At 47.5% G+C, this 25,035-nt stretch overlaps 1 protein-coding gene across 3 annotated transcripts in view; it reads left to right on the forward strand.

Annotated features, from left to right (window-relative positions):
• Nucleotides 1–25,035, forward strand: part of PEMT (phosphatidylethanolamine N-methyltransferase) — an 80,459-nt gene that overhangs the window by 671 nt on the left and 54,753 nt on the right. For all 3 annotated transcript variants that reach the window (XM_025204580.1, XM_014520120.2, XM_025204579.1), the window contains one exon: nucleotides 4,018–4,125. In XM_025204580.1, the coding sequence (XP_025060365.1) occupies nucleotides 4,018–4,125 (108 nt within the window). Of the gene's footprint in view, nucleotides 1–4,017; nucleotides 4,126–25,035 lie in introns of those variants that run through there.

Here is a 25,035-nt window from a genome sequence, read left to right on the forward strand (position 1 = left end):
GTTCAGCGGGATCGGAGCATTCCTCTCCTGAAATAATCCCGTCACATTTTGGCAGATGCCGGTGTCTTGTGTTGACTGGAAAAAAAATCTGGCTGCTTTGCTCATTGTGGGGATCACAGGGTGTGGGGGGAAGGCCGGGGGAGAAGCCTGTTTTCTTAGCTGTTCAAAGGCCTTGTCGTGCGTGGGAGCTGCAACGTGCTCTGGGTATCGAGGACTCTCCGTGCCTTGCAGGGGTGAACCCCTAATTGCTGCAGAAGGGAAGCAAGCCGTCAACTACCCGGTTGTAGGGAGGAACAGAATCATAAAAGCCCAACCACACGTGTACCGGCACAGTACGTCTGCTTTCATCAATATTTGGGTTGGAAGAAATCTCTAGGCTTTATCTGGTTCATCTCCCTCCATGGACAGCATGTGTGAGTAGCAGGGATATTTTCCTTTGGCTGTATGACGAGCGGCCCGAGATTCCTGCTTTTATTTTTGTGACCTTTTAGAGCTCCAGTTCCAGTATTTACCTGGTCATCTTAGGGCAGATTAAATGCCGGTGCAGAGAAGTTATCTTGGTAGGTTCGGTTTGGCCTGCTGCATCCATCTTGGATCCTCCTGGTTTATATAGGAGCAACCCAGCCCCTTGGGAACGTCATCAGAACCATTTTGGGATGGACTCGATGATCTCGCGAGGTCCCTTCCAGCCCCTAATGTCTATGAAATCTATAACGTCTATGAAATTTTCCCCTTGGAGAGTGTACCCCCCTCAGGCACTTACAAATCCTTTCCATTTAATTGGCCTTGTTTTCTAGAGCCTGGAAGCGTGGTGGGTACCAGCCTTGATGCCAGCATGAAGTGACAAGAATAGTTGTAGGGAATAGTTCATTATTTGTAACAGCCCCTCGTATAAAGATGTGACCCTCTCCCTCTTCCCTTGCTCTTTTTAGTACATTTATCAGAGGCCGGGACCATGCCTGTCTCCGAAGCCCCCCATCTTACAGTGGGTTGCCCGTGGATGGCCTGTGCTCTGTAGCACTGCAGGTACCTTTGCCCACTGGGCAGTTGATTGCAGAACCGGGCCTTGTTTCACCAGTGCCTGGGACATCAAAGTTCAGCTCCCCATGCCTTTGAGCCCTGCTATAGTATGTGCCAATATAGCTTTTCTATCCCTTTGTCTCTCCACCCCTGGTCGGTTTCTTGTGCTAGCTCTGGGCGGCAAGTAAACAGCTGTTTTGCTGCAAGGAGTCCTCGTCTTGTACATCTGCAGTTACATAATGACTGTTGGGGAGCCAAGGTTCGAGTGTGCTGTGCTGCGTTTAATTACATGACATCCTGAGCCCCTTGGATAGACAGATTGTCCTGAAAGGCTCCCCTCTTGCCCGTAAAAGCACAACCGATCACAGCCCAATCTGCTGCGTGCCCGTGACTGAGACCGTGGCGGTTCAGAAGGAGAAAAGAAAGTCAGCGCCGTGTTTAATGGGGCTTCCGCCAATGAATGAGTAGGTTGGCAAGAGGGGCTTTTGTTCCTCAACCACTGACAGCGTGCTCCATGCTGGAGAAAAGCAGAAACAGACCTTGCTACACAACACGCACATTAGACACGGGCCAGGCAGTCTGGACGTGTTGTGCGCTGGATACTTAGTGTGTTGTTTGCAGCTGATGATGCTTGTCTTTGAGTGAAGTGGGGACTTGGTAATGGGCAGCTCGGTTCTTGGAAGAGTAATGTGAACGGAGGTCTAGGGCAGTTGGATGGAAGTAAGAGGAGCAGGTGGCCATGTAGCAGAGCAGATGCCGGGGGGGAGGAGAATGAGCTCTTTGAACTTGAGGCCAGAGTTAGTGCCAGGGGTTGGAAGACAGGGGACGATGGCTGTAGCCATAACCTTTGTGTAAGGTGGGGACCTGGAGGGTGAGATGGACTTGGCATATGGAGGACGTGAACTATGAGCCAAGGCGAGGGGAAGAGGTGTGTGTGGTTGGATCGGAGAGTGAGGGACTGGGGATCGGGGCCCTCTTGGGATCCCGCGTGGCTCCAGCCTTGCCGTGGGAGCTCTGTCAGAGTCAGGCCACGTGTGTGCTGTTCTTGGAGCTCCTTCCCAGTGCCAAGCACTTGTAAATGCTTTTCACGAGTGAGCCCCCATGACCTCCCCCTGGCTTTTGCCGTGGCCATGAGGCGTTTTGCCTTCTGTTCTAGGAAAAACGCCCTATGTGGCAGCTCGCAGCGGGAGCTTTACAACCAGAACTGCAGGAGAGCAGCCAGAATTGTAGAAGCACAGCAAGGGAACGGATTCCCAATGCCATTCGGGGCGGCGCTTTTGCATCTCAGGACGGGGGTTTCGCTGTAAATAAACAGCCTCTGATTTAACGGCTCATTTCTTCACAAATTGCTATGCGCGGCCCATGATTTCCGAGGGCCCGTGAGGAAGCTGGGAGCTCAAATTCCCTTTTTTCCGGGCATGTGAGATGAGATGATTTCACGCTAATGCCCGATGTGCTTTTTAGGCAAGAAGCCTCATTACTCCCTCACACTGAAATATCAATATCACCATGTGCCAGGATCATTTCAGGTTGCTCTGGGAACTGACCCCAACCTGAGCTCCTGGGTTTTTAATTCAGATTGGACCCCTCCCAGCACCACCATCTCTGAAATCTTCCAAATGCGCCCGCTTGAAAAGCAGAAGCCTTTGACATTTCGAGGGGGGTTTAGGTTAAAAAACATTTTAATTTGATCCAAATGGGAGTGGAATGTTGTTTTTTCCAACACGGTTTTTGCAGGGTTTTGCTGTTGGCACACAGCAACTTCCTATGCACTCAATACCCGTTTTGGGGGGGAAGGGGTGGCAACCTGGCTTTTTTTTACAGAAAATGCTTATGATGTTGATAATTTGCAATGAAAAATTTCTCTCCCTGAAGAGAGGCTGCTGTTTGGGATGGGCATGGTTCAAAAAAACAAAGTACGTTAACATTTATTCTGATTAGCTCTACTTACAAACAGGGGTGAATTTCCCTTCCCAGTACCCCGGGGAGGTACATTAGTATTGTTCCCACTTTACAGAAGGAGAACCTGAGGGGTGCTTTGGTGTGTGCCATCCAGGTTGTATAGGGACAGAGCTGGGGTCCTGGTACAGTGCTGTTAGCTGTACCCTGATCCTTCCCCTCTAAGTGTGAGCTGAAACACCATTGTTATTATTTGCCTCTGAAACAGATGTGGATTTTCCCAGCTTCCCCAGTATTGTGGTACCTACCTTAATAGCACTCTGCTATACTCTGCCCCTTTGTCACGGCTGATAGGAATCTGCGGGCTGGAACGGGTTAAATCCCAGGTCTCTAGAGGGTCTGAGCTCCCCAAGTAAAGCTGATGATATGGAAGCACTCAGCACTTCAGAATCAGGGAATGTGTGACCAGGCTGGAGGCAGCTGGGGTAATACTTTGTACTTTATATCCTAAAAGCTGCAAAATGCTTCACAAGCTCTCACAGCACCTTTCTGGGGCAGCTAAAGGATTCACCTTCCACTGCAGTGCAGCCATTTGGAGGTAAATGTGAGAGCTATTTGGCAGTTTAGGACAGGAGGTGAAGAATTGTCCTGTATCTGGCCGATGTCCTGGAGAGGGGCTAGTTTTGCACAGTGTGAAATCGTGAGTTAGATTCCAGCAGGGCATTGATTTCTTTGACCTTCAATGTAGTCTCATCCAGAAGTTGAGCACAGCACAGCACCCCCTGTGGATCCTGAACCTGAGGTTCCCCTCCTGACTTATGCTGTGGGACATGCACAAGAATGCCTATAGGAGATATCCGATCCAGGTGTTGGCCCCGGTTAGCTTTGCTTTGGCTGTGAGCACCCAACAGACCCTGAACTGCTGCTGTTAGGGCTGGAGGGTTGCACATAGGCTGATTATACTGCAGTAGCATCACCAAATCTGATGTAGCCTCTTGCTGAACACTTAACGACCCGTGCTGCCTTCAGTCCTCTAGGTGCTGGCTAGTGCTGTCCAGGCAGGCGCACGTCCCGCTAATTTTGTGACCTTCCTTGCAGGTCGAGACTTCCGCCATGACCTGGCTCCTTGGCTACGTCAAAGTGACTGACTGCACCTTCACCGCTGCTGTCCTGTGCATTTTTTTTAACCCACTTTTCTGGAACGTGGTAAGCTCTGCATCTCTTTCCCATCCCAGAGACCTTTTGCTATGTGAGTTATTTTTAGGCTTGATGCCTGCTCAGGCAGCAATGGTGTCTGGCCTGGTTCTGAGCAGCTGTTCTGCCTCTAAGGAGCTCACCTGACAGGTGGTGTGTCTCTTTCCCTGTACAAGCTCAGAGGACACATCATGCTCTTTCTCCTCTCCGCGTGCATTTGGAGTTCAGGGGGGCTTTGGGATGGAACCACTGAGGCAAGCTGAGCGCTTCCTCTTGCAGGGCTTATCCTGCCCAGGGTGGATGTGTAGAGTTGTGTGAACAAACAAAATTAGGAAGCAAGCGAGGTAGGTGCTTGCCAGACATGTGCAGCCTTGTTGTTCCTCTCTGGCCCGTGTCAGCTTTCAACACGCCCTTGCCAAGTAGCAGCAGGGAGACCTGCAAAGAGCTGCATAGCCAAGGGCCTCCTTAGGACAACAAGAATCATCCTGAAACCCCTCCTGCCTCCTTTAACCTTATGACTGAGGGGGCTTTGCTTGAAATGTGTCCCCCTGCCAGCATGGAGTCGGCTGTTCTCACTGGTGCCCGGGTGTCCACAGTGCTTGTACTCTCCCTCTCTTAGGAGCAACTTAGCTAAATCATGAGCAACTTAGCTAAATCATGAGCCTTTCAATGACCTGAAACTCAGGAGGGAATCAGTATTTTCCATCTTTTCTACGTCAGATTACTAAAGAGGAGGAAAAAAGCATAGCACCAGCATGTAGGATCACAGTCAGAAAGGCCAGGATCCAAAATGATGTACAACTGTAAGGGACATAGGTAACAAAAGCATCATTTTTAAGTACGTTAGCAATATGAGAGTGTCTATGAAAAGAATTGGTCTGTTCCTGAAAGGGGAGGAAAAGCTAATCACAGCTGAGAAGGCTGAAGAGTTTAATGCCTTTTTTGCTTCAGTCTTCATGAAAAGGTTAACTGTGATCAGATGGCTAATAACATAATTAGCCTCAGCAATAAGGGAGTAAGAACTCAGGCTAGAATTAAAAAGGAATGGGTTAGAGACTACTTAGATGATTTTCAAATGAGTTAGGCCTGGTGAAATTTGCCATAGAGTGCTTAGGGAATGGGCTGAAGCAATCACAGGGCCCTTAGTCTGTGAGAATTCATGGAGAATTGGTGAAGTTTCAGAAGACCAGAGGGGGGGAAACACACCGCCTATTTTTGAAAAGGGCAGAAAAGAAAGACCTGGAGAATTATAGATGGGTCAGCCTAACTGCAGTTCCTGGAAATATACTGGAACTATCTGTTTGTAAACATGCAGAAGATAACAGAACGATAAATTGCCTCCCACGTGGGTTTCTCAAGTACAAGTCATGTCAAACCAAACTCATTTTCTTCTATGATAGTATAAGAGGATAGAAAAGTATTGGTGTGATACATCTGGACTTTAGTAAGGCTTTTTGACATGATATCACACAGTGTTCTCATAAGCAAGCTAGGGAAATACAGCTGAGATGCGGTTGCTGTTTTCCTACCGGTTGTACTGAACTCAGAAGAGTTATTGACGGCTCAGTTTGAAGCTGGAAGGATGTTGCAACTGGTGTTCCTCAGGGCTCTCCATTGGGTTTACTGCTGTTCTGTGGTTTCATTAATGATTTGGTTCAAAGGACGGAGTCTGCTTGTTAACATTTTCAGCTGATATCAAACTGGTAGGTTCAGCCAGCACTTTGGGGGATAGGACTAGAATTGAAAACAATCTTGACAAATTAGAGAAATGGTCCGAAATAAATAGGATGTGGCTCAATAAAGACAAGTGCAAATTACTGTGCTTAAGTAGGCAGAATTAACCACACAGATACAAAATAGAGAGTGCCTGGCTAGGGAGCAGTTTTGCAGATAAGGTTCTGGGGAGTCTAGTGAATGGCAAACTGAACATGAGTCAACCATGTCATGCTACCATCAAAAAAGCAAACACCATAGTGGGGCATACAAACAAGACTTCATGAAGCAATCATTCAGGGATATAGCTTATAGCTGTGTTGATCTAAAAAACAGAAGCAGACAAAACTCATGTACTAGAGGCGATATCTTTTATTAGACCAACTAAATAGTAGCAAAAAAATGTCTTTTTTTTCAAGCTTTTGGGTCCAAACACCCTTCTTCAGGCAGAGGAGAGTTCAAAGACTGTAAAAGTTCTCCAGGTAGGAAAGAAACTTCATCTTGCACAGGGGAGGTAAGGGATGCTGTGGTTCCCCTGGGTTTCAAAGTCCATTTGTGAAAAGGTTGCTTTGTGAAACAATCTTTTCACTCTATGCAGCACTGGTAAGGCCTCAGCTTGAAGGCCTCTGCCCAGGTTTGAGCACCACCCTTCAAAAGCCAATGTGGACCCGCTGGAAAGAATGCAGCAGAAGGCCAGAGAAGCGATCAGAAATATGACTAATGAGGAAAGATTGAAAGAACTGTGTTTGTTTTGTCTAGAGAAGAAAAGATCGAGGGGAGATGCGATAAGAGTCTTCAAGTATATCAGAGGTTACCGCCAAGAGGAAGGTTGCGAACTATTCTGCTTGTCAGCTGGGGAAAGCACAAGGAGCCAGGGCCATGAATTGCAGCAGGGGAGATTTCTATCAGATGCTGGGACAGACTTTTCCGCTTTGAAGCTAGTGGAGCAGGGGGAGATCCCTGAGGCACGGTGTGGAATCTGTCACGGGAGGATTTAAGAACAGGTTGCACGAACCCTTGTCAGGAATGGTTTGGGTAGAGCTGATCCTGCCTTGGAGCAAAGGGGTGGCCAGCCTGCACTTGGGGAGCTAATCTGTGCCCACCTGCCCAAAAAGTTGGCTCCCACTGGGCTAGGTAACTTCTGCAAATCACTTCCAGCCCAACTTCCTAGAGATTCAGAGCAGCTGCACTGACTTTGCACTTGCAAGTCAAATGAACAGAATTCCTGGGGTTTGAACTGATTAAGCAAAATCAAGTCTGCTGAATGCTGCAGGATGCAAGCAAGGACCTCTCTCTGCTTGCTGCTGCTATGGTAGTTGTGGCGATTGCATCGCCTCACCTCGTGTTCCCAGCCAAATTATGGTGGAAAGGGCTGCTTCCAAGGGAAATGTACTGAGGAAGGTTTGCGGGGCCTGTCTATAGGAGCAGGCTAGTTCCATGCTTTGAGGTGCTGGCTTGCAGTGTGGCCAGGAGCCTGGGAATACATGACCTAGCCTCTTACTTATGGAGCGCTGACAGTGTGTACAGCTCCGTGCTGTACAAAGAAAAGGCAGTCTCGGTCCTGGGTCATTCATAATATTAAGCGCCTGGTCTTCTATCCTTTAAAAAAACGTGCGTTAACTTCAGTGGGCTGACTCGCACGAGGAGAGGCCCCACACAGTACAGCTCGGGGAGTTTGGGGATGGTGGACATAATTTTTGGAAGGCTGCTGAAGCAGAGCTGTTTCTGTAGCCCAGCACGCAAGGAGTGAGGGGTCGTCCATGTGGAAGGAGAGCTGGGGAAGGCTCTGGAGAGGCTGGGAATTGTGGAGACAGCAGGAGGCGGGAAGAGGAAATAAATATTATTCAGTGCTTTCTGCTGCATTATCACCATAATATTAAAACCTAAAATGCAGGGGCCCTTCACGAGGAGCTGGTTCAGGTAAAACGCCTGCTGTGTCTGCCAGGGGTGTGTTGACAATCCCAATTGTGTGAATACAAGAAGCAAACAGTCAATGAAAGGCTCAGCCGTGCCAGCGTGCCCTCCACCATGCCCTGCAGCCTGGCAGAGAGCAGCCGATTTCTGCTTTGGGCCTCAGCGAGTACTCAGGGATGCTGGCCAGGATATATGCACTGAGCTACTGTGTCCTTACCGATCGTTTCGGCCTTGTAGCTCTGACAGCGCAATCCATCCTCTGATCACAAAGTGCTTTACCGGCATTAGAGGATGTAAGCTTCATGACACCCTGATGAGGTAGGCAAGAATTATTGCTCTCCCTGTGTCATAAGTCTCGCATGGCCAGACTTCAGAGCAGCAAACCCAGGCAGCTGACTACAAGCCTTGAACCACGCGATTGCTCTTTTTGCCCTCCAGAGGCAAAGTCTCAGAAGGCTGCAAAGTGACCTAGTTCCATTGCTGTCAAGCTGTCTCTTTGGGAAGCAAATTGGCCTCAAAAGTAGAATATTTTGCTCATGATTTAGTGATTTTTTTTAATTTTTTTTTTTACCCATGCAGAGATCCTTAAAGGGGCCTGGAGGGTGCTCAGCATTTTTTTTTTTTCCAAGAAAAAAATCAGGCCTCTTTAAAGCAACTTGGGTTTGGCTTCCAAAAAAATTAACATGCTCAAAATCTCCAGCTTCTTTTGAAATTCTTGCACAGACTTTGTTCATTTTTTCTCTCTGAGTGCTGCTGTGACTCATGACTCTGGCATTTGGAGTTCTAAATTGGCTGTAACAGGGGCATTTTACCTCGGATCCTTTACCTGGCATCAGTAGCAAAGAAAAAACAATCAGAATCTGGTCTACTGGGAAATGAGAAAAACATGCATAAAAGGGAAAGAATAACAGCCCTCTTTTGAGAATGTTGGTTAGCATTCAGGAGGCCTTGGATTTCTGACTGTTGGCATCCTTGTGTATTGAGGGGTAGCAAAAAAACTACCATTGCTTTTGTGTAGTGAGAACTTGGCCACGACAGAGAAACTGCAGTGTTTTCTCGAACAGCTTTGCCTTCCCCAGGAGGTGGCACTGCAAGCAAAATGTGGAGGGTCCTTGTGTCTGATCACCTGTGCATGGATCTGTTAAGAGGAGCCAGATGGAGCTGTGAGCTGTGCTCATCTGGGGTCCTGTGGCAGGGTGAGAGAATTGGATGTTTCTCCAGGATGGGCTGCTGCCGTCTACCACTGGCCAGCAGGTCGCGTGCTTCTCCTGCTGCTAATGCAGCTCCGGGATGCATCCTGTGCAGATGTGCTGCTTCCTCAGTGCAGCCAGGAAACGGGGCTGAGATAGTCTCTACTTATTTCGGAGCACTTCCGTCCAGTCACAAAAGCTCCCGCATTTGATTGCAGCCTGGACTGTGGAAGCATGATTTACCTGCATGTTTTCTATAGTACACCCACCTCTAGTAACCGAACACTGAGGTCTCTGTGAAAACTCTCTGTCGGAAGCAACCAGCTCCTATCCCCTTCAGTGGGGTTTTAGGTTTCTTTGCAGATTCCAGCCTGAAACTCCAGCTCAGAGAAGTCCTGCCTAACACGTACAGCCAGGGGTCCTGGAGGTTTTACTGGAGCTGGACTAAATGTGTGCAGTGCTGATGCCTGCTCTGGGCTTCTCCCCAGCAGCTCCATTTCTGGGTTTCCCTTTATATAAACCAGCAAAACTGAAAAAAGCAAGTTCCCTTTATAAGACGGCCTCCTTCTGTGCTCTTTCCAGGCCCATTCTTTGAATCCTCGCAGCCAGTCTTGTCTGGCTTTTTCCATGCTGCCAGTCTCCCTCCTCATGCTACGGCCCACCTGCAGGCATCTGAGGCCTCCCTTACCCAGTTTCTCTCTCCCGATCTCTCTGATTTGTGCCCCTGCAGCCAGTGTCTGGATTATTTAGTCTGTGTTTGGCCTGGCTTGTAAGGCTCTCCTTGCAAGGACATTGTTTCTTTGCGCATTGCCAAGCACGTGCTGTCTGCACGCAATAAGTAACGAGAAATGTTGACCAACCCTCTCCAGTTGTGTTGAAATGCTGGCTAGGGGGAGACAGGTTGCCTTAGGACTGGAGGTACCAGTTCGTTTTGGGTGAGCTAATTTGCGTGCCCCACTGAACTTCTTCCTGTGCAGTATCTTGCAGACGTTGGCTTGGGCTTTCCACCCTTGTTGCACAGGGCGTTGAAGGGAAGACTTGGGATGAAATCCCTGTTTTATTTGCTTCATTGGAGCCAGGTTTTATCTTCAGGCTCAGTCCCTAGCCCTTCAACATTTCAAGCCCTGTAGGCAGCATGTGCTTTCGTGACAGCAGCCAGGTGGCAGCTAGCCACTTTCTTTCAGCGCTAGAGCCCAGTTGTGTGTGATATGCATTCATTCCTGCAAGCGACCAGCTGTGCAAACACAAGACAGGTTTCTTTGGAACTAGATGCATTTGAAAATGAGGCAAGAAAGACATGGGAGAGAGAGAACCTTTTGTAGCATATGCTGTAGAGCTCAAGGGGACCTATCTTGGCTTGGTGTACCTCTGCTGAGGACACAGAAGATGCACCAAGGATGAATTTGGCCCATCATAACTACCCTCCATCCACAGCTACTCCTCCTTGTTCTGCCATCCCAGTTAAAACCTACGCCCATTAGGTGGTCACAGAGTTGTGCTGTTGGAATAAGCTTGGATATTTCATAGACATTTGGGCTGGAAGGGACCCCAGAGGATCATTGAGTCCAGCCCCCTGCCCCAGGGGCAGGAAGTCAGCAGGGATCATAGGATCCCAGCAAGATAAGCATCCAAATGTGTCTTGAAGGTGCTCAAAGTGGGTGCCTGAACCGTCTTCGGCAGCAGTCTGTTCCAAACCTTGGGGGCTCGGACAGTAAAGAAGTTCTTTCTTATGTCCAGCCTGAATCGGTCGCGGCGGAGTTTGTGACTGTTCAATCTTGTCATCCCTTGGGGCACTCTGGTGAACAGACGTTCCCCCAGATCCTGATGAGCACCCCTGTTTTCATATGGGGGTTTTTCTTTCTCGTCATCTGTTACCTCTAGTTTATTTCCTGTTGCTGGCCATTATGAAATGGTCTGCTATGTATTGTGATTCCAAACTGAGTCAGTGTCCAAGGTAAAAAAGCAAGGGTGCTAACGCGTCCCCTGTAGCATTTGCCAAGTTTCATCCTCAGGCTTAGCCCTAGTCTCTCCTGGATTTTTATAAGGGGATGTTGGCCACATCCAGTGGTGAGAACATGGGGCTGGGAGTTGAGAGAGATGAGCAAGATTCTTTTTAGAGGTAACAAGAATAATTGTTCGCCTTGCATAGTAATGGAAGAGCCAGGATTTGGATATTAAAAGCTAGAAATGTGGTGCAGTTCTAGTCGGCCAGGTTTGATGGAACACAGGCCTCGTCAAACATGATTCCTTCTCTGATGAGATTGCAAGCTTGGGCAATAAAGGCAACCGCAGATGTAATAGGTTTTGCAAGGGGGCTGACTTAGTACTGCAGGGGCAACCGATTCTGACGTTAGCTGTATACAGCATCAGCGCAGCATGCGTAACGCACTTTAAGACCCAGCAAGCTAATGGTTCTCAGAAGGGAGTCGTCAATGGGAGCTGTCACTGAACGGGCGAGTTTCCACAGGAATTGGCGCTAGGCCTGACACTGCAGTATTCTCATCTGTCATATGGAAAAAAAACGTCAGATCCCTGCCAGTGAAACCACAGGTGACGCAGACATGGGCTGAGTGACCAGTAATGGTGCTGCCGAGGCAGTTAGATGGAGCAATCTAGACCTGTTCAACCCAAATGTGTGAACGCAGCCAAAAGCAATTGTGTCTGGGAACAAGGTGCTCAGACCTTTTTACAGACTGGGGGACCATGTCCTGGCAAGCAGTGACTTTGAGAAGGACGTGGGAGGTCACAGTGGACAGACAGCCCAGCAACAGGACCACACGGCAGCAACAAGGACAAGTGCAGTCCTTGGATGTAGAACCAGGGCAGCAGGGAGGAGCTTTACCTGTCTAGGTGACATTGGTGGAAGCTGCCTTGTCTTGCTCTTGCCTGTGCATCTTAAAAAGGAAGCTGGAAGCATCAAGGAGGGTGTGGAAAAGAGCCCCGGGACTGGAGTTGAGAGATGGTGCTAAAGTCTCACAGCGGGAGGTCTGAAGAGCGCAATCTGCTTAGCTTATCAGTAAGAAGATTGAGAGGTGACTTGATTACAGCATATAAGTACCTCCCTGGAGGGAAAGTACTTGGTGCTGAAGAGCTCCTTAATCAAGAGAAAAACAGAGTGAGGAACAGTTAGGTTGCAAGTGGTAGCTGGCCTTGGACCAAGCTTCCTTATTTCGGCCCTCTGCTCCTAAAAGGTTGCCAGTCCCTGCTCTAGGCAACTATTACTGGGATCAGTACAGGGCAACTGGGTGGAACGGCGATGCCTGACGTCAGACTAGATGCTCTCACAATGCCTTCTGCTCTCTTGGTAACAATGGAAACCCCTGGGGCTCTTTTAGGGATCTCAGCTCTAGTGTTTCTCTTGCATACCTTTTGGCAAGTGCTTTTAGATCCTCTTCTGGAAGCCAGCCTACAATTGTGATGATTATTCACATAGTGGATGTTAAATCTCATAAAGGAACAAAGATACTTTGTGAGCCCGTAGAGTGACAGAGACCTTTTACGGAGAGGCTAAATTTTTGGCTGGTGCCAGGGGCTCAGCTCCATCTTTCCCTCTCTGTTTTGACAGTATCTCCCAGTGGGAGGCCCAATGCAATTGCCATTTTTTTTGTGTGCTGGGAGAGAATAGGACATTATTCTTAATCAGGCTACATCCCAGGCAGCGGTAACTGTCTTCATTTCACGCCGCTTATGACAGGGACGAAGATTTTTCCCATAGAAATGACTGGTTATTTTATCTGAGTGACTAGGCAAACCGTCCAAGATTTGTGGCGCTTCCCACCGAGGCAGCGAATGTTTAAACGATGCGGTAACACTTGTTATGAGTGTGTGACATCTATCATCTTGACTAACTCGTAACAAACACCCCGGGATTTTGATTGTCATGAGTATAACATTCTTTGTGCGTATGTGTAACAGCGCACCTGTTTGACAGCTAAATTTAGAGCTGCAGCAGGAAAGCATCATAGTGATGCACACAACAGGCCTCTGAAAGTGGGTCAGGTAACTCGGCCTGGTGTCTGCTCTGACACAGTTCGGCGCCTTGTCATCTTAAAGTAGCGCAGCGCCTCCCATCCAGACACCAGTTCCACATCTCTTTTGTGTAGCTGCTTTCAAGAAGATCCTCTAGAAAGTACTCCTAGGACCTCAAAGGCAGCAAGGCACAGTAACCTTCTCTAGCTAAAGGATTGTCTGCTTCTGGTGTGCTGGATTCACCTGCACTGCCAAGCTGGGTCTGGACTGCAGAGTTCCTCGCGGGATGCCGTAGGGAGCCCCTCAGGCCAGATCCAGGCCCGACAGTGTGGGGGTTCACAGCTGTCACTCACCCCCCCTGCCATTGACATGCAAGCCCGCTGGGGATTTGGTGGCAGATCCTCTCTCCACTCACCCCACCCCTGAATTTCTGGCCTTTTATGGGAGCCCCCCGGCTTGGATAAAACAGCTCCACAGGCCATATGTTGGAAACCCCAGTCTGCATGCACATCTCTCTTGCCTGAACCCTCCCACCCCAACAGAAAGCCCGTGGAGGTCTACATCAGCTAGAAGAAAGATGCTCCAGTCAGTCCTAACCCAAGACTTGGGAGACTGGGGTTCAATTCCCTGCTTTGCTGTAGGCTTCCTGCTTTCCCTTGTGCAGGTCATCCAGGGCCAGATCCTGCTCCAGTCATTAGTGTCTAAGTGAGGTCCTATTTCAGTGGCCCAAATCCCTGGAAAACCCATGAATACAAAAGGTGGGTGGGTCCTTTTCCTCCTTGTTGCTTAGTCTTGAGCCTCAGGTGAAGACATGTTACAGAGGCAGTGGTTTTTCAAGGGTCTGAGCAGGGTGGGGTCACCTTGATTCCTGGTAGGTGGAATGAGCTATGTCGCTTGGGCTTTCTGCGCCTTGGTCTCTCCATCTGTGAAATGGGGGGATATATCAACCCAGGGAGGCAGGGTGGTTCTGAGGCTCAAACTGGTAAAGTCTGTGAGGTGCTCAAATCATACAAATAAATGCCTTGGATATTCATGCATGTTATGTCAGAGTGATTACTGTAACATCATGTGCAGTCACAGTAACGGTAAGTGCCATTAACCATTTAGATATCCAAGCATGCGCATGTTAAATTAGTATGTATATAATGTTCAGGCTTTTTGCATTTGCACGCCAGGGCTGCAAGCTAGGTGAACATTTGTTCTAAGAGTGCTAAGAGAATCTGGGATACTTTCCATTTAGGGTCTGCCTTCCACATCTGACCAGCATAATGTGTCTGCAGCACCACCGAGGTCAGACTGTCTCTATAACCTCTAACAGTCCTGTTCGAACAACCCCAGAATGCAAGTGGCGTTTTTTATCTTTGTCCTACGCTTGCCTGGAATCCCAGGCTATTTGTTTGATGGATTGTTTCTGTCTAACGATTTTAAAATAAATCTTACACACTCCACCCCCTTGACAGCAGCACATCAGCCTGTGCGTAAAGGAGGGAAAAATATCAGTTAGTAAAGAAACCTATTTCGGTGTCAGGCTTTCAAGAGTTATTTGTGGATAGTAAGTGAAAAGGTAAAAGCAGAGTGGTAGGGAACCTGGCGGGATGCCGATGAATACTATTTCCACTTTATAAGGTGCTGAAGCCCGGTGTCTCAGTTCCTTCTGCTGTGAAATGGGAATAATAAGCAGTGAGAATGTGTAATACAAAACAATCAAAGTGATCCCTGTCTGCAGAACCGCAGACCAACAGCCGCATGCATCTGGGAGAGAAAGGGGGCAAAGCACTAGAAGAGATAGGAGAAGGAGGCTTACTATATTTTAGACTCCTATTAGGGGGCTTGTGTACGGTGAATGAGCAATGGAAGATCAACTGTACGGCCTCGTTCCTGGATTTCAGCAGTTCTTAGCTGTCAGGGTGTTTTTTTTTCCATCAACATCCATGTTTTCTCTAAGAAGAGATGCAGCATGATTGAGCATTCATTCATCCTTGTACTTGCTGCAGAATCCAAGGCAAGTAGCCCCTTTGGCATTCACCCAGGGGCCAGATTACATCACCTTCCACTGATTAATGCCCTCCTCCTTGGTATTCCTGTCCACAGGCCTTCTCAGGGCATGAGGTTTCAGCTCGGTGTGAGTAAAGGTTGGTAGGATCTGGCCATGGAATAAATAATACCACGGCTCTGCCTGAGTTGGTTATGCAAGAACTGTGGGTGCCCTCTGTAAGAAGAGATGGGCCCTCCTGTCCAGCCATGAACTCAGCAGCATGGGGTACAAGTGCCAGGTCTGGACTGCAACTCCACCTGGTCATCCTGTGTGTACCCAGGTGGCTTTGTTGATATCCCCCTTCATTTTCCTGTTGGGGCTTGTGTGCTTCTGTGGCCTAGAATCCCGTAGCCCCCGCTGAGCCTCTGTACTTGTCCATTTAAATGTTAAAGACAGAAATTCACAGAGGAATGATTTTTGCCAAGCCGGGTTTCCTCTTTTGTGGCTCCTCTAGTCATAAAAACGTCCCCTGTATTGGGATTTTATGTATATGATGGCCTGAAACTGCTTTGCTAGAGCAGCAGCTCTGCTGTGCATTTGCAAAGCAACGTACTGTAGCATTTCCATGGCCACAAAATATGTGCTGTGATTAATAGCCAACAGGTTTTGAGAGCACTGTGGTAGCACAGGATGAAAGATGACTTGAGCCAGCTATCCTGAGTACGGGGAGTCGTCTTCCCCCTCAGGCTGCCATTTCCAGCTGGCTTTTTGGATTTCATTTTCTGATCCAGGGTAGCTTTTATCTTGCTGTCAGCCTGACCTGCTGCTGTTGGCTGGTTCCAGGCACTCATGTATTAGAGTCTGTCCAAAACCAAGTGGTCCTGAAGGATTTGGACTCTAGCTATGAGCTTTTTTCTTGTTGGAAGAAATATGAGAGGATAAAGTGGGGCTGTTTTTCCTTGATCGGCTTTTTCCACACACACGCAGGGCTGTTTTGCAGAAGGGCTGTGTCTCCGCAGGTCCCCATGGAGTCTGTGGGCATTCCTGGAACAAACTGATTGCTTCAAGCATGGAGAGGGGATTGGAGTGCTTCAGCGTTCAAAAGATACCATAGAGATTACGTTGTTGTAGCATCACTTGCAGAACTTCTCCTAATCAGTCTCTCTAGCTTGGCTACGGCTTTTCTCTGCCTTAATTCAGAGACTGCTGAATGCTTAGGCTCATGGATTTGAAATATTGCCCAACCTTTAGCCGGTAGGCTAATTATTCTTCAGGCTTTTTAATCCAGGCTGTTTTGGGGCGACTTCCAGGGGCTGACTTTGATCTGTTGTGCTCATCTTAAGAACTTGAGGAGCAGCATGGACCAGTTAGTGTTATTTACAGCACTGCAGCTCATGGACGGGATCTGGCTTCATCGAAGTCAATGATCTCCATTTGCCACTGACATGAATAAGGCCCATTTCAGCCCCGGGAACCTTGGGTTGGGCCCTGGGTCTGCACTCAGCCTGCTTGGTCTCAGCCTTGCTGTGCTTTGGGTGCGATGTGAGGACAGTGCTGGATTCGAAAGTGCGTTTTGCTCCTGAGTGTAATGCTCTGTATAGACCCCAAGGTTAATTCTGGTGGATTTAATTATGTCAAGCAGCTGTGACCCATTGCAGGACGCGTGGGCATAGCCATGAAGGTATGTCACTACAGCTATAGACACCTGAGTTCACATCCCATCCTGGACTTGTGCTAGTGACTGCCCTCACTTAATCTAGGTACAAATGGGCACCTGGGCTTCAGGCCAGGAAGTCCAAGGAAGCTGGACGTGATGCTGGCTATGTGGTTCCTTTGTGAGCTGTTGGCTATAGACACTGGCCTGGCTTATCCCAGCTGCCAGGCATGGGTGGACCTTTGATCTTTTTTGCTATTATGAATGTGTAAGCTCCTGCGATGCATGACAGAGGGTGCCCAACAACCTGGGACTCCTCTGCTCCCCTTGCAATGATGAGAGCCTCTGCCACTTGTTCAGTGGCCTTACCTCTTCTCCCAGCCTTGTCCCATGCTGCTGTAGGAGCGCACAGGCTTTGCTTTGGAGCTGCTTTGTGCCCTCGGTGATGTACTGTATTCATGAATACTGTATTTGTGTTATCTTGTGTGTGAAAATAATGTCTGCTTGGTGCTTGGATAAAGACTGCAGCTGTTGGGTATAGGGTCCTGGCATCCTTTAGGCGCTGAGTCCTGTTTAAACGTATATACATTCCCTCTCCTCCCCACCTTCTTCCCCCACCCTCACCTCTGTCTCTCTCCCTTTCCGTATCTCAGTTTAGAAAAGCTGTGTAGACCTTTATAAGAGGTCTAAGTAGTTTGTAACTAGCTATGAAATGAATGACAGATGCTTAGGAAACTAGAAGCCAGGGAGATAAAAAGGCTCCAACACCGTGCCTGAGACATCATGTTTTACAGCACGGTTGTCCTTCCTCTTCCAAACAATTTTGGTTTGACATCTGTGGTATTTGCTTGCTTCCCATGGAGGAGCTATAGATCTGAGGCCACCACTGTGTTGTGGGAAAGAAGTGGGGGCATGGGTCTACTGTGTGGGGTTGGAGATCCCCTCATAGGGACCATCCTGCCAACTTGTTGCTTGGTTTGTTGCTCTTTGCCAAACCTGCTCAGCACCACTTTCCCCACCCCTGCCTAGTTTAGCTTTGTGTTGGGGTCATGAATTTCATGCTTAATGCAATGTAAAGCTGCAACATGTTTATGCCTCAGATATCAGAGCACTCAAATAAAACCTGATCTTGTCATTCCACGAACATCCAAGTGGCTCCTGTCTCCATGAGGGGATTCCCGACCTCCTAGTAGAGTTTGTGTGTGTGCATACATGTGTGTGGTGAACCCTTTTCTACTTGCCATCACAAGTTTCAGATCACCTCCGCCAGCCCTCCAGCACTCCTCATGAAAAATGAGCCATTGCTTTTCCATGGAAATGGGAAGCCAAAAATTGGGCGTCTTTATTACAGCCATAGGGTGTATAAACCCCACACTGGCAGAAGGGAGTTAAAGGGTAGCTCGCTTGGGGCTGGAGGTGGGTTAGGCAACTCCTCAGTATGCAGGATTCCTCTAAAAGGACTGGGAGGGCTCCACCGCAGAGAGTCCAGAGTGAGGGGGAGACTTGGTTGGGAGAAGTGATGGGAGTTGGCTCCTTTGGGCCATGGAAAATGATGCCTCCGGGGTCTGAGTGGGAAGGAAGCCAGAGGAGAGCCAAGAGGGCCTGGCTCCTTGAGCATGGGGCAGGATGAGGGGGGTGAGCTTGGGGTTTTCTTTGAGTGTTGCTGGGGGGCTTCAAGGAGAAGCCCTGGGGCTTGTTCATCTGAAGAGGTGGGATTGGAAAGGAATCCATACAAGAAAGAGGACACGGTATCAAGGACTGGTCTCGTTTGGCACATTGTCCAGGTCATTTGGAAGCTTAAGGGCAGTGAACAGCTGGAAGACTGAGTCACGGGAGAGAGACCCCCCAGGACCCAAGATGCCCATCATCACACGGCGCCAGACACCTATAATCTGCGACACCACACTTGACATGGGGTGTGGGGCACAAGTGACTTCACACTCCAACCGCAGTAGCAACAGGCACCAACACACACTATAAAGCTAACTTGCACAGGCCTTGGATGCAGTAGCCGTACAGGGAGGTGGATTACTCTGACCATTTATCTAGCGCAGAACTCACTGGTTCCCCATCATGTAATCCTCTTGTTGAACCTGACGACTATTTGAACATGAAATCAGATGCACTCATCCAAGTAGAAGGCTGAATACCACTTCCATTTTTCTCCCTACTTTGATGCAGTTGATAGTCTCTTAGGCATGCCTGACACCTCACATAAATGGTGGTTATTGAATAGCGGGGTCTTGGCAGTCTCTTGCTTTTCTTCTTCCTTGCAAGAAATGTTTTGTTCCTTCTCTTAACACCTCCAGTTTGGACTCACAGACTTATAAGTCCAGTCATGTCATGCTCTTGGGCTTATTTCGCACCTGGGGAAGCGTGAGCAACTCGTATCTCTCCGTGAAGTTTGCATTTGTAATGGGCACGGTCCATCTGATTTTGGAGCGAGTCATGTTTGTGACAGGGGAAGTAAGTCATCAAGTCTTTACTGCTAAATCAGGTGACATGCAGGTAGTTTTTAGCTGTTTTCTTCTGTAGCTCTGAAAGCCTGCGTTTCAAAGTCAGCTGAGTGACTTTCTCTCACTGCCTTTGTTGGGGGAGAGGCCTGTTCATTATCTGGTGCTTCTCCGTTAAAAGAAGCTGTAATTGGGCCAGCTCTGTGCCACAAAAGCACGGAGATATTTTAGGAGCATGAAAAAGTCCATCTAGTCCAAACAACTGCCTTCTTTAAAGGGATCTTGCTCCTTTTCCCCCTTCCCCCCAACTCTTGTTCAGGAACCCTTTTGCATTTTCCACACTGCGGTCCCCTTCAGCCACTGAGAAGTGAATTTTGCCTGGGATAACACAGACAAATCGCTCCCACTGGTTTTCTTTGGTGCTCTGCACAACCAGGCCTTGTCAGGGGGAGCTTGAATCCTAGGTTGCATAGTGACATCCTCCTGGGCCTAACCTTCAAGGCAGAGGGTGCTGGTGATTCTCAGTTCCTGGCTTGGATTTTCAGATCCAGGGTTTGAGTTCAGCTCAGCCTGTAATAATAAATTGTCTTTTTTTTTATGTCCCAACATTGCAGGGAGAAAATTGTAACGTGCTTGGAGTAGATCATGCATAAAGAACTGTAGTCTTCCTTCTCCCGCTGCCATGTGAATGTCACAACTATGGAATATATCCCTGAAAGCGGACAGGAGTAGATTAGTCTCTGATCAGCTCACTTTGGGGCAAAGCAGGGTTGCTTATCTTCGAAAATGGAATTATCTCACCTTCTCCAAACTAAATAGAATATTTTTAACAGAGACATTCCTAGCCGGTGACCTTTCCGTTTTATTTTTAGCAGGTTTTATTTTTTTAAATAACCATATATCCAGTTATTTGAATCTCAAGGTTAGAGAACAGAACTGAATTAATCTCCTTCCAAGACTTTGTCTCTCTATCATTTTCCAGAGATGGAATTACTCGGAAGGTAAAGTGAGCGTGTGGCGTAATTGATGATTTAGGAGGATTACGTCCTCCCTGCAGTAAACCAGTAGTTAGCAACACCAACAGACAGGAACCTTGGATGCTGGCACCGATGACACGGTCTCACTGAAAGTGCAAGTCTTTTGTTTTCTGCTGCTGATTGATTCCCAGATACATAAAAGCACTGACTTGACAAACAGTGAGGGCTCCAAAATAATGACACCTTTTGGGACTCTTTAATACTCACTGACACGATAGCTCATAACGCATCTCGGTGAGCCACCAAACAGCCAATGGCTGTGTGGGGATTTTGCCAACGAGCGATTATGAAGTGTCTTCAGATCCCCCCCCCCCCCACGCAGCTTGTCTTTTGGAAGCTGTTACGGACATGTCTGTCGAAGCAGCCCTTTGCGTGGATTTCTGCCAGGCTGTTTATTTCCGGCACTTCTCTAGAAGTGTTATCACGCTACTAGAAATCTGGCTTCAGCTCAATCACAGCTCCTTACTGGACTCATAGCACAACACAGTGAGTTTTTATTAGAGTTTATAGGCAGAGCCAAACACCCTGTTACACCATTCCAGGCTCTGGAATTGGAGCAGTTCAAGCCTACACAGAGGATTAAATATGCATTTGAAATGAGAAGAGCATCAGGTTCTTGTCTCACTTCAAAGGCCCAGCTGCCTGTCAGGCTAGAGTGGTGCAGTCACACAAGAGAATAATTCATTTGCCTCACATCTGGCTGTCTTTGACTCTCCATCTGTAATAACCAGGGCTGAGAGGGGTAGCCTGGGGTATGAGTTGGCAGTGACACTTGAACTGTTGCCTCTAAGGCCAAACCAAGGTGCCTGGAGGCACTCTCCCACCACTCCCTGGCTCCTCTCATGCTTATTTTTTAATGTTGTGGTGGGGCTCTGTGATGTCAGGGACATTGCTTGCATATAACTGAAGTCAGTTGTAGTTTGAATCTTGTCCGCTGGGTCCTCCAGCCAGGAGTTCTTGCGGCATCGCTAGTTCATTGCTCGCACATTTGGTGATTCTGCGTTCTACCACCAGGCTCTTGCAAAATAATGCAAATTTGGGTGCAGAGATCGTTCAAGAAGTAAAACGCTTGCAGGCATTTTGCCTACCATGCCCCTTGCTTCAGCACACCTGGAGAGACCATGCAAGAGGTGTTAGAGACAGTCCTCCCTTAGCTTTAAACACCAGTGTATCCAAGGAGAGTAAATTCTTAAGTACTGGAGTTTTTATTCCCAGTAAAGACCTCACCATTCAATGGTTGACTTTCGGGTTTCTGCTGCTTGCTTTAAGCTTACAACTAGGTTGCATTATGTGTTAACCTTTATTGGTACTGAAATGAATAGACCTCTTTTTGTATCCTGATCATTGCTCTGGGGAATTTATTTATGCATTTAACCCTTCAGATCCTTTTATTTTTTTGTTGTTACGGTCATCCAGAAATCAGGCTCGCATCCCATCTCTAACGTTGCTCTGGCTCGTGGGAAGGCTAATAATGCTTTCATTCCTATGAACCCCTGAAATAAAAGATGAGTCAAGTTACTTCTACCTCCCCTTTGAGGAGATGCTGAAAAGGACTTTTCTGAGCTAGGTGTCTCCTGTTTATAATGCGGTGAAGGTTGAACATCTCATCCCCAAAGGGAGAGGAACACAATGCCTCACTCCCTGGAGTTGGTCGAGATCAAATTGTCCTTATCTATTCAGATGGCAGTGAGATCATAAACATTCTTGTCCTCAGATCCACGGGAAATGTTCCAGCGGGTAAGTTAACATGGAACATAGAACATGATATTTTGAACTTTGGTTGTACATCGAGAAAATCAGAAGCTCTCTAGCCGAATTTTGTGCTCAGTCAAGTGAGGTCAATGCAATAAGTACTTCTTTTCAAATAAACTCTCACTGCTTTGCGAAGGAGTATTAGATTTCTGTTGGGTTTTATATTCTGTTAGGTTTCTTTTCTTTTTTTTTTTTTTTTCCCCTCGGCAGCCTCTAAGAGAGCTCATGCTGAGTACAAAGTGTCCGTAAGGATGGGCATGCTAGGGGGTTTATTTGCAATATGGAGAAGTAGTGTTCAGAATGCAACTGACAGTCGCATAAAGGGGACATCGTTTCCTTCTGGGTTTTTTTTTGGTTAGATCTGAGGGGTTTTGCCCTGTTGGGATTCTTGTACTGCACTTGACATGTCACCGTCTCCTCTTCTTTCTGCTGCAAGTACCTCGCAGATTGAAGCTCTTTTCAGCTAAGGACTGCAGGGCTGCAGCTGCTTGTTGCAGGGGCTCTAATGGATGGCGCTGTGAAATTAATACTAGTTTGACTAGTTTCAGGTCTCCTGGACAAGGAGAAATGGATTTTCCCGCCCTTCCGTCCATTTATGTGATACATAATGCATAGGGTTGCACATAGCATGGAGGCGCCCAAGGAAAAGACTGCCCCCCTAGTGTGCAGGTTATGTTCAGTTTAGTCCAAACCCAGTGCATGCTGGGACAGGACTTTGGGAGTTTGTGTAAATACCCCAAATCTTTTACTACCCCAACCCAGACATTATTTCCTTTATCAAGTCACCCCAAGACCTTACACTCCTACCACTGATGCCAATACCAGCCTGATCCCCCAGCCTATCTGTTTCATGAAGGATTCATCATCGACTTAGTAGGAGGCTAAACTCCTCTGTCTTTCCTGGTTCTCTGGGCAATGTTTATTCCAAACCTTCCTGAAAACCTCTTTTTTAACTCCTGATGCCCTAAAGAAATGAATTAGTGATGTGAAAATAGTGTCTCAAAAGAAGAAAGTCCTTGTTATCCAGTCTCCTGAGCTTCTCCGTGCACCTTGTCTCTGCTTCTGCTTTGCATAGCTTGTAAAATCCTGAAGGGAAGACCAAAAGAAATCTCTGTCTGCAAAAAGACTATTTCCTTCTAGAGCAGCATCTGACCCGCTGTAATGCACTGCTGTTCTTTGGTCGTTTCTGGTGGCTAACTGAGGTGCAGCAGGTTGCTAGTGTAGTATGGGGAAAGACCTTAATCTTTGACTCAAGCATTAGAGACTTGGGCTTTGACATCCAAGGGTTGTGGGTTTAAGCTCCACCTGGGTTTCAAATGCAGCTTGTCACTGCATTTATTTTATTAAGTTGTACGGTTTCTGTAGCATTAAATAGGCATTGGCATGATGGTCTGAGATCCTCAAGGACTGGGGCATGTAGACTGTAATCTCTTTGGCCTGGTCTGGTTTGGCTCACTCGTCTGTAGATGTACAATAGTAAACTCCTTGGGACCTCAATCCAAGACCAGGCCTCCTTAGTGCTGTAGTAATGTAGATAATAAATAATAAAGCAATTGAAAGTTGAACGGCAGGTGAATCTACAGCCATTTGCTTTCACAGCAGGATGGTATTGGGGACATGGAGGGGGGTTTCTGATTGCCATAAAAATTTCCCATGTCACTCTTGATACTACTAGCGTAAAATACTGCATGCTTGGTGTATATCATACTTTCCATTGTTTCTTGCTGAATGAACTGTGGTGCCTAATTACAGCTGGCTGCAGGGCCCCGTCTTATTGCATTAAAAGAAGAGATGCTAATGGGGAACATTATGTACCGTATTAAAGGCGAGCGAGTCTCAGAGTCCCTGAGATGTGTACTTGGCGTACTAATAATGCCATCCGGACTGTTTACACTGGAAACGGTTTTGCTACCTCTTGTCAGTCTCTGGCTAATGATGGTAATTTTTACTCGCTGAGAAAGTCAGGATATGATGGACTTCATTAAAGGATACATCAGATGTGACTGGGGTGGCAGTAGAGTGAAGAGGAAAACAACCCCTGCTTGAGTGCAGTATTATTATTCTTATTATTTACTAGTGTGTAGCAATAGGAATGATCCCGAGTTAATATTGAATTTGACTGTGGAGCTAATGAGGTGGGCAGAGCTGGAATCCAAGCAGAGTAATTAGGGAAACTAATTTCTAATCTAAGGCATTGCATAACTTTGCAAACCTTCATGTCAAACTGAAGGCTTAGAGGTGGCTTGGCTTTGGTTTCTCCCTCCGTTGTTCAGTTGTATTGATGGCGGTGTTAGCTGATGTGTTCACAGATCACTTAGTACCTCCTAGGTAGCTTTTTTTCTCTCTTTCATTCACGTGTGCTCTTAATACGCACACGCATGTTTTAGTATGTTGGAAGGGTTTAAGCTGTCCTCTGAATTTTTCAGGCTTGTGCAACTTGACATCTTGGCTTGTCTGCCTTCCTGCTCCAGATCTTTGGTGTGTGCCATACTTAGAACCATGTGGTGTGTTCATACCTAGAACCGCTTTAGAGTGGACTTTGACCCTATGGTCTGGGACCTTGAACGTGGAAGTAGGACCTCCCCGTTGTAGTCCATCTTGCACTCTAATGTGTGGCAAAGTCTTGTCCAAGAGCCCTGCCTGTCTGCATCACATCTCTAAACTGGCACTCAGCTTTCCATGTCCCATGATATGCTGTGAATAAGTCGGTATTTTTGAGGTTCATTTTCAAGAGATTATTAGGCCAGGAGGGACCATTATAATCATCTCTTCTACCTCCAGAGCATGCCTTTTTTAGAAAACTAGGCAGTCTCATTTTAAAGACAGCTACATCCCTTGGGAGACTATTACAGTGGTTGCATACCCTCACTGTTTGAAAACAAAAATTACATCTCATTTGCAATCTGAATTCATCTAGCTTCACCTCCCAGCTCTTGGTTCCTGTTAGGGGAAAAAACTGCTTCCCGGCCTGAAGAGAAGACATTCAGCTTCTCGCGGTGGAGACTGCCATGAATACGAGAGTGATTTCTGAGTAGTTTGTGTTTAGGTGGAAGGGAAACAATCTGGGTGACAAAATGCTTAGCAGCTCCCGTTGCGTTTGAGGGCAGAAAGCAGGAACTTGTTTTTGTTGCAGGCGGCTAATGAAATGGCACCACGGCAAATCACATAAACACTATTAGAGAAATGAAATTCTTATCGGGCTGTTTATCATGAGTGGATTTAAGGTAAGGACTTACATGGAAGTAATCTCAGGAAAGTGCTCTAA

Source organism: Alligator sinensis, unplaced genomic scaffold (genome assembly GCF_000455745.1).
Source record: "Alligator sinensis unplaced genomic scaffold, ASM45574v1 scaffold402_1, whole genome shotgun sequence".
NCBI lineage: Eukaryota > Metazoa > Chordata > Crocodylia > Alligatoridae > Alligator > Alligator sinensis.